This window comes from Eptatretus burgeri, chromosome 2 (assembly GCF_056783735.1).
Source record: "Eptatretus burgeri isolate ZD-2024b chromosome 2, Ebu_testis_v1, whole genome shotgun sequence".
Classification (NCBI taxonomy): domain Eukaryota; kingdom Metazoa; phylum Chordata; class Myxini; order Myxiniformes; family Myxinidae; genus Eptatretus; species Eptatretus burgeri.
The window spans coordinates 107,680,435-107,695,434 of record NC_140962.1 but is presented as its reverse complement, the minus strand read 5'-3'; the positions used below and the strand labels follow the sequence as shown (position 1 = coordinate 107,695,434).

At 44.7% G+C, this 15,000-nt stretch overlaps 1 protein-coding gene across 1 annotated transcript in view; it reads left to right on the top strand.

Moving 5' to 3' along the window:
• Positions 1-15,000, top strand: part of LOC147032765 (serine/threonine-protein kinase BRSK2-like) — a 242,804-nt gene that overhangs the window by 187,224 nt on the left and 40,580 nt on the right. Inside the window, exons 11-13 of the mRNA XM_085850890.1 lie at positions 9,873-9,923; positions 10,367-10,427; positions 11,422-11,893. Coding sequence (XP_085707016.1) covers positions 9,873-9,923; positions 10,367-10,427; positions 11,422-11,893 — 584 coding nt within the window. The remainder of the gene's footprint in view (positions 1-9,872; positions 9,924-10,366; positions 10,428-11,421; positions 11,894-15,000) is intronic.

The following is a 15,000-nucleotide window of genomic DNA, read 5'->3' as shown; positions in this document are numbered from 1 at the left end:
AACGGGCCTGGTGAACAGGGTCAGTGGGCATGGCATGGCAAAGGTGAGCAGGCAACCACAGCCTGCAGAACAAGGCCATTGCAGGCAAACACAGCCGGCAGACGATCTGGCCGGCACAGGCCTTGAAGGAACACAGCCAGCAGATGAAGTGGCCGGCACAGGCCTTGAAGCAAAACACGGCCAGCCGATGAAGTTGGCCGGCACAGGCCTTGCAGCAAAACAACAGCTGCCAATGAAGTGGGCGGCACAGGCCTTGAAGCAAAACACGGCCAGCCGATGAAGTTGGCCGGCACAGGCCTTGCAGCAAAACAACAGCTGCCGATGAAGTGGGCCGGCACAGGCCTTGCAGCAACGCAGCCAGCAGATGAAGCTGGCCAGCCTTTGCCGTTCAGTGGAGGTTGGTGGAGGGAGTGCGGTGGTGCTGGCCACTCGGAAGGCGGGCTCGGACCTACCCTACGGTCTCCCTCCCAACCTATCGCCTTTGCCTGTCACCGTCCATACCCACCCCCTTAATTTGTGAAAAACCAATTTAGCCCCCACTTTTTTTTTGGTTGTTTTTATGTTTACTTCCCCACTATAAATCGTCCCCTAACCCCCTGTACTGTCCTTGTTCGGCTAACCTATCCTGTCACCTAGCCTACTCCCAACCCCTATGTTCCCTTCCCGGAGGGGAACAAGGGAGAGCTAGCGTCCTGTGTCGAGGCCCAATTCAAGCCTCAGGATGGCCTCCCCAGACTTCAGCGATCTATAACACAAAGTGGGTCCAGCGGCCCACAACGAGAGCGAGGGGATGGATGGTGCGGAGGGGTACACTTCCTATTCTACCCTATCCATTTAACTGTTAAACTACCCCGGGGCTTTCAACAAGCGCCTCTCGCTTAAACTATTGGTTCTATAAACCCAGATTCCCGTCGCCTGTGTTCGTGTCCTTACAATTTCGGGCCTCGACCCAATTTTCTCTCCGTGCCCTCACACGGTCTCATGGCTGGGACACGTGGCTCCCTTTGGCAGGCACGACCCTCTGCCGATTCTCCGACGATGGCACCCCCGGGCACTACACTGCCTCCGAGCCTACCAGCTCCCTAACACCGGGGAGTGCCCCCCATGGCACCTCCCCTGAAACGCACACGTGGCAGGCTGGCTTCCCGGGCCCATTTCCGAGGGTCACCCGTGCCCACAACACTGCCCACGCGGCTAATTGCGCCCCGGGCCCCCCGCACCGAGCAGACGCACCCGTGCCCACTACGCTATCCCGGCCCGCCATGGGCCCTTGGCCTACTACGGCCGACTTGCCTGGTGCCCGGGGTACCCACTCAGCGATACTCACCTTTCGCAGCCACGCTCCCAGCCCATCAACAGGGCTCCTGCACCCCTCCAAACGGGTTTCGAGCCTACATTCACACCAACAACAAAACGACCTCCATTTTTCAATTTAACTAACCCCCTAACTCACTCTACACTGACCCCGGGGTCCCTTGGGCGGGAGTCACTCCTCCCCCCAATCACTCATCGCACCATGCATTCCCCATTCGCTCCACTCACACAGACCCGCTGGCCTCACTCACTCATCATGTACTCACCTCACAACTCTTCAACACACACCGCTGAACTCCGCCATCCTTCTAACTACCTCCCCTAACTAACTCGTGCTCCCACGTCATCCCTTAAACTATAGCACGTTCCATTTAACCTACGTAGCTGAGCTACGTCCCCACTACACATCCAAAGTCTGTCTCTGTCTCCAAAATAATCCCATACTCCATTTTCACAACCTAAATCTGACTAACAATCCCTCTAACTAATCCATTCCACGGGCCCCATGAGGACTTACCCCTGCCCCATGGAGCCGGTCTAGCTAAGCTAACCCTTCCCCCTAACTAGTTTCATCCTGTGCCCAGGTCCAGGGGGTCTTCCACCCCTTGCCTGGGAATCCTGTTCACCCGAAAGTGAGGCTTGCTTTTTCTTTTTTTTTTTTTTCACGTGCGCAGCACCAGCGCGGCAACTCACAGCTTGCGCACTTTGCACCTGCCCGTGACGTCATGCAGCTGCACGTGTACCTCGTCCCTCCTTGGACGGTACCATCCGGCAGGGATACCCCCTCCTGCTGGATTCCAACCCCACGTGCAGCCATGACGTCACCGTGCGCATAAAAAAAACACAAGCCCCACGTATCGAGGGGTTCCCCACGCGAACACATGTGCTTTGCCCGTTGGAGCTTAACACACACGATCGCGTGGAGAATCCGTCCGGTCCAAATCCATAATCCTGCCTAAACTTTGTCCGTCCGCAGGATCGGCAAATCCACCGCGTGCGTTTCCAGACCGGGACTTCACTCTCGCAAGCGAGCACGTGGGGGCCTCGTGCGTTGCACAGCACGGACCTCGCGCTCGCTGCTGGGTGAACCCGGCACGGTCCCCGAAACAGCTATAGCCACTACCCGGCTTTTGTCCATCTGTCGCCGTCGTCGTCTCCATTCGACACACGCTCTCCCGCGTGTCACGACGCTCACACTCCACTCCATTACATTCACACCAGGAGACGCGGCTGCATGTTCACACATGCCTACCGACATCTCCCTTACACACAGCGACCTTGCACACGCTGTCTCTCTCACACTCACGGTCTCCCTTGCACTCGGCCGTTCACTCACGCATGTCACCTCCCTCGCACACGTGGCGATTATACTCCGACGCGCCTGGAGGCGGGGCCAAATCGCCCCACGCTCGCTGATAGGACAGAACAGAAGTGGGCGTGAATCATTCTTGATCCGATTTCTCGGAAAGGCTGGTGTTTTTGCACCCGCTGCTCGGTGCACGCCCTGTACGAGTCCAGTATCGGTGCCCACAAGCGGCGCGGGAATGGCGGTGATGCGATGGTTGCGAGGGCGAGTTGTGACGGTAAAGGTCGTGGCTGTTGGCGTTGCTGTTGTTGTGAAGCGGCGTTGCGGGTGGTGGTTGGTGTGTGAAAGCGGTTGTGGAGAAGGTGGATGTTGTGAAGGCGGTTCTGAAGAAGGTGGCTGTGGTTGTCGAGATGCGGTTGGTGGTGGTTGTGGTGGTAGTAATGGCAGTTGGTCCAAAATAAAGATAGTAAAAGAAAAACGGCTATCTAAAAGGGTCGCAGCCTGAATGAATGACATTTATTCCCTCTAAACAACGGGTTTGGGCTAACTACACATATACTTACAGAGATATCTCACCTACGGGACCTGAATGGTGGTTTGCGAATTTCGTCAACCACAACAATATATATATATATATATATATATATATATATATATATATATATATATATATATATATATATATATATATATATATACATACATACATATATAAACATACATACATACATACATACATACATACATATATAAACATACATACATACATACATATATAAACATATATACATTCATACATATATACACACATACATATATACATACATACATATATACATACATACATATATACATACATACATATATACATACATACATATATACATACATACATATATACATATATATATATATATATATATATATATATATATATATATATATATATATATATATATATATATATATATATATATATATATATATATATATATATATATATATATATATATATATATATATATATATATACATATACATACATACATATATATCCATACATACATATACATACATAAATATATATCCATACATACATATATATATATATATATATATATATATACAGTATTTGGTTAGCCCAATGGCACCTGCATAGCCCCACTGAGCTCGATTTTTCATTTTTGTCCCAAGGTCAAGGTCACAAGGTCACGAACTTGGAAAATTGCGAATTTTGACGTAAAAATCCATCTTCTCCAAGGGGTTTGTCGAATCTGGCAGGGGTTTTCGGTATTTGGATAGCCGAATGGCACCTGTATAGCCCCACGGATCTCGATTTTTTTTTCATTTTCGTCACAAGGTCACGAACTTAGAAAATTTCGAATTTTGACAAAAATCATACGACCGCCCAAACTTTGAGAGCTCGGATGACAATTTTTTTAATGCATAATCTTGAGGTCATTGCCCACCGAAAGTCTTGAAACCATTTTGCTCTATCTCGAACACCTTGCCCGTGACGCCCCCTTCAATTTTTTTTTTTACGCTGATTTCATCAAAGTATGGATAATCCGATGAGTGTGAAATGCCATATAGCCTATATGACGTTACATTGTTCTTGGAATGTTCCAGAGGAAGTTTTGCACCAAAGGTCATAATCCTTGACCTTTGACCTTTGAAGTTCACAAAGGTCAAATTTTCAAAGTTGTGGGAATCGAACCGGGTTTTCGACCTTCTTCGACGAACTAACTCCAATAAGCTATCGTACATATCCTGTTTCCTTATTTTAATGTCCACAACATTGTTTTGTGACCTTTAAAGGTTATGCAAAGGTCAAATTTTTAAAGTTGTTGATTGAAACCAGGTTTTCGACATTTTGCAGCTAATAACCTGTCACTCGTACCACATCATGTTGATCATTTTTATAAGTTGGTCAAACATTATCACATTGTCTCATCCTTGACTTCTGAAACAATCTACATCGTCAAATACCGCTCGTAAACCATCGTCGTCTTCAGACTTGTCACCTATAATATTACCTTTTTTAGCTTAATCAGATATAATTGAAATACTCATTCTTGCACATATTTTGACAGTAAAAAATTGAAATGAAATAATTTTGTGTGCATCTGCGGTGATGTACATATGGCGATGTACATCTGCGGTGATCAATAATGCCTCAATCTCCTAAACTGCGACTCCACATGATGTTATTACAGTGTATAAGGTGATGTATAAGACTGCTTCAGTCGTGCTAAAGTTCCGGATTTTTTTTAATGATCTTTAACACGTTGACTGCCAACTCTTATCGTATGCTCCACTCCCATTTGCAAGCCAAGTATGCATGTGCATGTACTTTATTTTCAAATTTCACCCTTCCATGAGCAAATCTAACTTCATTTCGTATCCATTGCTGGGGAAACCACACGTTATGAGAAAACTCGTTGCAGGCAGTGGGACAAGATTTTCATTTTTGTATGCCAGGTACGAGTTATCTGGCAGGAGTAATTTTAGTACTGAATCAACGTTGGTATTATGTCATTGCTAATGGTAGATCGTGTGCTGAGTATCACACGTTTTTTCGTTTTTTGCTACTTGTCATTACCCTTCAAATTGGCACATATCAATGCTGATGAAGTGACAAAACTTCTCATGGAGACTGATCAAGATGATCATAATTATCACATCGATTTATGTTCACCAAACTGCCGGCAGATCAAATTGTTGTGTTATCTGGCATGGCAGCATATTCTGTTCACAACACAATCGCGTAATCTTTTCAACGAAAATACTCATAGTGGCAGAATCTGGTCCACCATGCACTACAAGTATACTCGTAGTCGGCAGACAATAGAGCTCAACCTCCAGAATTCTTTTTTGGACGATCTTTAAAATTATTATTGTATTAAAATTGAAGTATATAGTTCAACATGGTGTAGGGTATCGTGCTCTATGAACTCTCCAGTATTAGGTTGTTTAAACTTTCTTCATCACTGAATTCTGTAATTCATAATCATGAGATTTTTTTAAAAGTAATGTATGTTTAAAAAAATCCCAGCATGACTCTTTACAGGTGACCAGGAAACACGGTACTGAGTTTAAAATTTCATTTAACGCAATTTCAGCGCAGGTTTAAACCAAAGAACCAGACACAGCTTCACAGTGAAACCAAAGTGTGTGCAGCTCACTTGGCCTCATGGGAGTTGTTCTTTTTTACCTCCACCACGGAGGTGAAGGAGGTTATGTTTTCACCCCTCTCTCTGTCTGTTTGTTTGTTTGTTTGTTTGTGTGCAGGATATCTCAAAAAGTTGTGGACGGATCCAGATGAAAATTTGTGAACAGATTGGGCATGTGACAAGGACAAACTGGTTGCATTTTGGTGAAGATCTGGATCCGAATCAGACTCCTAGAATGTTTTAAGTGATTCTTCACCATCGAGAGAGTGTGAAACTAATATATAGCACAATATCTCAAAAAGTTGCGGACGGATTCGGTTGAAACTTGGTGGACGGGTTGGGTGTGTGACAAAGAAGAAGTGATTCGATTTTGGTAAAGATTCGGATCCGGATCCGACTACTAGAATTCTTTGAAGTGATTCTTCACCATTGAGAGATAGGGCTAAAAATGATATATAGCACGATATCTCAAAAAGTTGTGGATGGATTCGGACATCCAAGCTTGGTGGACAGGTTGGGTGTGTCGCAAGGATGAATTGATTAGATTTTGGTGAAGAACCGAATCCGGATCTGGATACGATAATTATTATTTAATTTTTAAAGTGATTCTTCACCATTGAGAGATCGGGCCAAAAACTATATAGTACTGTATAGCATGATATTTCAAAAATGTATAAGGCCCAATATGTTCTCGTGGATCAGGCATTACGTGGCCGAGGTATGCGCTCTACCGAGTGCCCTAATTGTTCGTGTAGTCACATTCCCATGTAAAACAATGGAGTGCACAGTGCGCAAAATTGCCTGTATGGTACGTTTTAGCTGCTTTTCCATTTTTATTTCAGCTTAATAACATTCCCAATTTTTAGGACTATTTTCCCCTTTTCAGTACCCCTTTTAGTACTTTTTTTCATGCCGTTTTTGTAACATTCCCTTTTTAGCGCACCTGGACTTTAGTCAGGTGAGCTTATGTGATCGAGCAATGTCCATAGGTGAGTGAATGAGTGAGTCAGTGAGTCAGTCAATAAACACTTCAGTCATTATCACTTGAACCAAACACACAATTTTGATGAAATTTGGCTTCAAGCTTCATATCTGATGCATAACGAAGGTATATTGACCGCATCAAAATATGCACCCATTAATGGAGTCCATGGGGGGGGGTTATGACCCCCCCCCAAAATAGGTATTTGTTCTCTTCTCCAAAATTTCACACACAATTTTGATGAAACTTGACCACAACCTTCATCACCCGTAATGTACCAAAGTATATCAACCACATCAAAATATGCACTTGATGAGGGGTCTATGGGGTTGCAGGGCGTTCAACCTCCCAAGATAGGTATTTGCTCTCTCTGAAACTACACACACGGTTTTGATGACTCTTGACCACAACCATCATCACCGGAGATGGACCAAAGTTGATCGACCGCATCAAAGTCTGCGATTATTAAGGGAGTCTACGGAGGTCATCTTCCACCCATACCTGTGGCCCAGAACTGATGGCCACAGTCTGCTATTTTCTTGCATACACCTCCCGAATGGGTTTAACCCCCCAAAATAGGTATTTGCTCTCTCCTCCGAAACTACGCAAACGATTTGGATGAAACTTTCCCACAACATTCTGCACCTGTGATTTACCAAAGTTTATCGACCACATCAAAATCTGCGCTCATTAGGGGGGTCTACGGGGTTTTGTGACCCCACAAAACAGGTATTTGTTCTCTTCTCTGAAACTACACACACAATTTCAATTAAACTTGACCACAACCTTGATTGACCACAAACTTTGGTACATCCATGATGTACCAAAGTGTATCAACCGCATCAAAATCTGCGCTCATTAAGGGGGTCTGTGGGACAGGGTTTGACCCACCAAAATAGGTATTTGCTCTCTTCTCCGAACTACACACAGAATTTCAATAAAAGTTGACCACAACCTTCAACCCCCTTATTGAACCAAAGTATTGTTGTGGGCCAGGGGTCGGTGGCGAGAACGACCACTAGGTGGGGAAAGCTTGCGTCGTCTCACACCAAACTCCCCGGAATTGGAGGCCGTCGCTCGGATAACTCTGTGAGCTGGCGGGGCATCTTACCGACCGTGGACGCCAATATCTCAACCGTGTAGCGTAGGGTCTATTTGTCTATAACCAATTTACCTAATTAACTACGCGATTTCGACTAACGGGGAAACCACGCCCTCGGCACGTCTTGCTCGAACCCGGTCACTCTACCGACTGCGGTAGAGTTCCAACTACCGACTACTAAATCCGGTTCGGGTGCAGCCGAGCGGAAACTGCCAAAGCCGTCCCGACAGGAATGAACGCAGTATCGGGGATAAACCCCCGCCTAAACTCAGATCCGAACCATGCTGGACCAATTCAAGAAGGGACGGAAACGAACTGGGAACATTTATGTGATGATTTATTTACAGTAAATGAGGACACAAAGCAAGACAACGCGAATATGCAAGAAGTATTTATAATGATCCAAAAACACTTATTCAGTTCTACTTAAAGACGGGCCCACACGCCGACACACACACAAAATGAAAAGAAACCCAGAGTCTTTATTGGACCCTCACAGCCGTGGAGAGAGACAAGCTGGGGGCCAGAGTTCGGTGGTGTACCTGACCATCGGAGGAAGGGCGTGCTCCACGATGTGGCACCTGACAAAGGTCATTGGTTGGGTCCCCAGTCGCATGTAGGGGACTTGAGGTTCGTGGTGGAGCTCGGGTGGTGAATAGCCGGGATCCACGGAGGGGGGTCGGGGTCGCGCTTCCTTCTTCGTAGAGGGCCAGCAGAGACACGTTCGCCACCTTGACGCCCACCAAAAACTCTTCAAAATAACTTTTAAAAGACTCTCCAAGACCTCAAAAAGACCACCCAAGACCTCAAAAAGACTACCCAAGACCTCAAAAAGACCACCTCTCTCAGAGAGTGCTCGGGAATTTATCGACCTTCCTCAGCGGGGAGGGGCCTTGGTGAACACACCTCGCTGTCCGCCTCTGATTGGACAGGTCCTACGGCCCACCTTTCCGGGGCGGAGCCTTGGCCCCTGCCGGGAAACCCCAGCCACTCTTCCACGCGGGTTCATACTTGACGAGTAACAGTATCAATGTTGCACAGGCCGTCGTGCAAGAGTTACAACGTTTGTGGAAGAAACGTTGTTGGAAGCGGCAAGGAACGGCTGCAAGACCCTGCCTTGGCAAGTCAGAGTGCTTGTAGACAGCGGGTGGGTAGTGGATCATGATGGGGGAATGGAATGGTTGTTGGTTGTTCGTTGGATGAAAAGATTTAATAACCTAACTGAAAGGAAATCGCAACGCACACCTTTGATTCTCCCATTAGACAAAAGGAAAGGGATCTGACTACACACATACTTAACGACATAACTGACTTTTGGGACATCTGTATGTTGAATGCAAATGGTTTCCAGATCCGTAACAGTATGTTCATAGCATTAAAAAAATTCAGAATCCAAGGGGTTATGTGGGGAGTTTTAGTGACTTGCTCCTGATCCAGGTGAGCTTCAGGACAGGTGGTCCTATTTTCATTATTTATATTCCACCAGCAATTTTCAGGTTTATTAATGTTTGTTATGACTCAGCCGAAGTTCAAACCATTGATCTCCCAGATTCAGAACGAATGCACTAACCATTTACACCGCTGTGTCTGCTAAATGGTGTATCAAATGATTTCATAAGATAAAAAATCATCAATGTGCAAATCCACAAAATCTATCATTTCAAAGCATTTTTTTTTTTTAAAAAACTCTGATAATGATCCATAATCTTAACACAGTTCCACATGCTTATCATTTTATTTGTTCACAATTATTTTAATCCTATCAGATTCCTGAGCAGAAAGCGAGAGTCACAGACCCCTTAATGAATGTCTTAATGAATCATACATATATGAACAGTATTTATAGATTATTTAGACAGTAATTTAATGTTATGGTACATTCTGTAGGGATAGATAATGGTGAGGTATTGTGCTAGCATTAAACAAAAAGGGAGGAGTAGGGGTCAAGGTATGAATACTGTGGAACTGACAGCCACATATTTTCTTTATGCTCAGCAAACAGCTACTTGTGTTGACTGATACCACAGGCCAAGGCACCGGAGAAAGGTATTGTGGCTGACATGTGTCTGGCCGAGAGCCTGACATGGTGCCGCCTATGTCTCTCTGCTTTAAGCTCGCCCATCGGCATGACACCGTGTAGCCGTTTCGGCCGCTCTGCGATTGTCATCAGTCATTGTCTATGTTTTTTCTGCACTCACCTCGTATCTGCTATCCATTCTCAGGTGTTGTCAGTGCCGTCTTGTTGCTGGTGCAGATTTTCCCAATCACATTCTGGTTTCCATCACCTACCCTGTTCTCCCTTTTTTCCCTTTTCACCTCTTATACCCCCTTTTCTATCTATTTTTTTTCTCTCTCAATTACTCATTCTCTTACTTACTATTTTTTTGCACACTCTTCCCTCTATCTCTTCATTCTCTTCCCAATCCTTGTCCTCCCATCATTCTCTCCACCATTCCTTCTCCTTTCCCATCTACCCCCATTTTTCACAGGTCTCGATCTGTAAGTGGTGCCTCAACGGGTCTCGCAACAAGTCCCATCAGCAGTCCAAAGGTATGTTCTTCACATTGCTTTAAAGAATTCCCTTTGTGCTTCACTGTTCTTAACAGAGCATGTCCGTTAGTACTGTTCCCAACGTTGCCGTGCTGTGGCCTGCCATACCATTTGATGTACCAAACTAGACGTGCTTTGCAACTGATACAGAACTCCATAGTCTACAATCCATCTTGTGTACATCCCATGGTCTGTGCAGTGAGCAACCATGCACCCCATTCCGTGGCGGCAGGCGCGATGCTCCAGGCAGGTGCCGTGCTACATGCCAGGCAGCTTTGTGGTTAAAGGCAGCGATGAGGCACAGACCCTCGCAGGAAATTTTCAAGATTAAGCTCTCAAGTCTCCAGTCTCCATCTAAACATTTTTTTTGCAGCACGACATAAACAGACTTTCAACATTTTGTTTTTCCTTTTACCGTTGTGTCATCATTTTGGCAAAATAAGCTTACCTTTTTTGGCACTGGAAACGGCGAGCGAGGCACACGGGGTGCAAGTGATAAATCAGTTGGATTAAAAGGCATGGCTTACAAATTATTTAGATCCCACAGGGCAACAAGCACTACGCACAAGTGCATTGTCTGGCTAGGTATACTTCCCATTTATATTTTGTTTTATTCGAACTTCCATAAATAATTTTCTCATTTGGATAACTTGGATAACATTGATTGTGTGTCAATGATTGTAAAAAAAAAAATTTAAACATCAAGTGGTCCGTAAACAAGCCAATCCTTAAGCTTTAACTAACTGATTATTTTCTCTTTTTTCCTTTCTTTTCTTTTTACTTTTATTTTATGAAATGTTGCAAATTTACCTTATTATTATAATTTAACCTCACTTGCACCCTTGTGATATGCATCAATCGAAATGCACACCCTGGTCCTTGTGTTATCCGTTCCTCCCTACAATCGATGCACGTCATCTTCCCTGCATGCCCATTCCACTCCTACCTGCCCCAATCCCCCACCACGATTGCCCCTCAAACCCCCTCTGCCCAGGCTGAACGAAGGTCACTTCGTCATGCCCAGGCCTACACGCAACCTCGCTCGCCATGTCACGCCTCCCCGGACCACTCAGCTGACAGCGGGGGCTATTCATCGGACCCCCGAGCTCAAACTCTGCCGGGCAAGACCGCGCGACCTAGCAAGGGAATGCTTCCCGCTGCCTCAAGCCCCCTGCCCTCACCGCACGCTGCTGTCACTGCCACCTCACCATCGCCAGCTACCTCACCGGCTAACCACGCATGTCTCCACACCACCCAGGTCACGCCACACCACTCTCCTCGTGACAGTCCCCTCCCTACCCCAAAGGGGACACCACACCACACGCCGAGGGACAGCCCTGGTGGGACACCAGTGTCAACACCACCACCTAGTCCAGGGGTGGGCGGCGCACCTTGGCGCGTACGACTACACTCATTCAAGCACACATTGCTGGGCTCACCGCGCTTCCATCGCCGGAAGCTTCAGGGTAACACTTGGGCAGGGGGGATGCTGTAATAATATTGGTTAAATTTATTGTTGTTCATAAAAAAAAAAAACTCAGGAGCAAAAATGCATGAAAAGTTTGGAGTAAAGAATAGTGGGCAAGGTTGATATTTAATTCATAGAATCTGTATGTGTGTAAAAATACATATATATATATATATATATATATATATATATATATATATATATATATATATATATATATATATATATATATATATATATATATATATATATATATATATATATATATATATATATATATATATATATATATATATATATATATATATATATATATATATATATATATATATATATATATATATATATACATATATATATATATATATATATGTATATATTTATTTATTTTTAAGAAAAAGATACCTCCAACTAAAACAAGTAATATCTAGATCTACCCTGCTAATATAGTAATAAACAAGCAAGAGCAGATCCGGTCTTGGGGGACATTTCATCCGCTTCCTAGTGGGCTTCCTCAGACCAATAGACTCCAATCCTCGGTACGTGTCTGCTTTTATTCCTGAGGAGACAATTTGTTTCCAGTCATGTGCTGGTGTGAGGGGTCATGTCAGGAGTGTTTTTAGTTGTGACGACCTGCAGCAAAAAACGCCAATTACATCGTTTTATTCACTCGTGATCTGGTGTTGTATGTATGGGGTGAGTAAATGTATCTGTTCATTTGTTTGCTCTCGTTTTGGGGTTTCTGGGGAACAAACATGGTTGTCGTTATGTTCGGGTTGGACATGGTGATGTATGGGTTGCGTGATTGGTGGAGGTTCCATTGAGTGTTATGCATGTGTGGGTGATTTATGATTTGACCACCTTTTCAGAATGGCAACAGACCTGGCTAAGGCAATACTTGAGTCTGTATCTTGCACACACGGCAGAAAACTTGACAAACTACATACATAACCCTCCACTCACCACAGACACAGTTCACTCCTTCGGAATAATGTGAACCCAGTGCCACATACGTAACACGACAAAGGATGGGCAGACATGTGGACAGAACACTAATTGCACTAAACAAACCATGCACAATTGCTATGAAAACGCTATGAAAAGCCTGAGAAGTAGGGACGATTTGATATTTGCACCAGCAGAGAAGGGCAGGGCAGTAGCAGTAAGAGACAAAGAGACGTCCCATTAAAAAAATCACATCACTGCTGGATGATGTAAAACGTATCAAAAACTCCTTGATGATCCCACACCGAAACAACAGCAGTCCTTAAACACAACATTAACCATGCTGAAATGGGCAGGCAGTTTGGGCAACCAGAATTACAATTGTCTCCCCTGCAGCAATAGTTCAGCATCCAAACGATATGGTCTTCCCAAGCCAATTTATACCTGAGGATGTTGCTCGCCTGCTGGAGATGTCTATTTCGCACAACCTTCACCTATGATGGTACACAGTGTCGACAAATATTTGGCACAGTTATGGATTCACCAGTCTGTTGCTGTGTCTAACTTGGTGATTGAGTAACTCGAGCAAAAGATATTCCGAAGTAATGAGAATTGGCTCTGGAACAGGAACGTGGGCAGATTGCACTTTCACCATTGTGCCGAGGGACATGGTAGACCACCTTATTGGGTGACTTGGCCGAGTCTTTCCCAGCACTAGCGTCACAAAATAAACTGAAAAAGAAAGCAAGTTGGCCTTTTTTTATTTGGAGGTTTGCTGGATACCTGATGGCTACCTAAATCACCAGTATACAGAAAATCAACCCACACCAACGGATAACTGGATTTTAACCCCTGCAACCCAACACCCACAAATGCATATTATGACATTGGTGGACCTGAAAGGAATCACGGACCTTGGAAGCTCAGGTATGGCATGTGTAATCTTCCAAAGTCGATGCAATTAAATAAATCAGATTAGTTAGAGGAGTACTGCTCAATAATGTTTGTTGTTCAGGGATACTTTTAACCCTAAAATAAACAAAATATGGCAGAGTGGAAGGAGCCAAACACGTTTGGGCACTATGTACTGCCATACTACCGGGGACTTTGCGGAATGATTGGCACGATGTACGCAGTGCATGGATTGGTGTAGTGCACATGTCTCTACGCACCATCCATAATGTCATTTCAAACCTAAATGGGATATCAATTGGTGACAAATCCAGAGTGGTTTACCATTCATCATGCAGGGGCTGTGACCAATTCTACATTGGTGGAACTGAAAGGAATTTGAAACAAAGGCAAGACGAACATGATCAATTGAACATGAACATGAACATGAGCAATTCGGCTTGGCAAGGAGACACAGTCAGCCATAGGGTGCCATTCATTGACTGAAATCTGGCCACAATGTTTGACTTGGATGGGACCCCTGTCATCCAACAAACATGACATCCAACAAACAACAGATTGATACTGGATGCATGGCACATCAAGAGCCAAGAGGGTGGTCCAACTGGGAAGACCATGGACATGTCCACACAATACACTCCTCTGGTACCAATGGCAAAAATTAGATGGTGCAAACAGCTGGACAAGGTGAGCAAACCACTCCATCTCCAACACCATTCTCACACATGTGTAACACCCAACTGAAACTGTACCAATCATGCAACTCACATATCACCACATCCAACCTGGACACGAAACCAGCTGTTTTCAAGCCTCAGATACACAAAAACATGAACGAACACACATTTATTCACCCTCATACATGTAATACAATACCAGATCACAACTGAATATAAAGAGCAGAGCAGACCATTGATGATGCACTTGGTTTGCAAAAAGTTCAGGTTCAGCAAAAAAAAAACGTTCTTCATTGACCTCTCGCACCGGCACATGACTGGAAACAAATTGTCGCCTCGGGACTAAAAGTGGGCACATGTTGGGGCTTGAAGCGGACACGTGTTTGAGCCTGACGAGACCCGCTGGGAAACGGGTGAAATGCCACCTGAGACCAAGTCCACTCTTGCTTGTTTATTGCTCGATTAGCAATGTAGATCTCGTCATTTGTTTGTTGGATTCTCCTTTTCTTTAAGAGTGTATAATCCCAACCGTCTCAGTCTTGTATCATAATGAGGTCCTATATATATATAT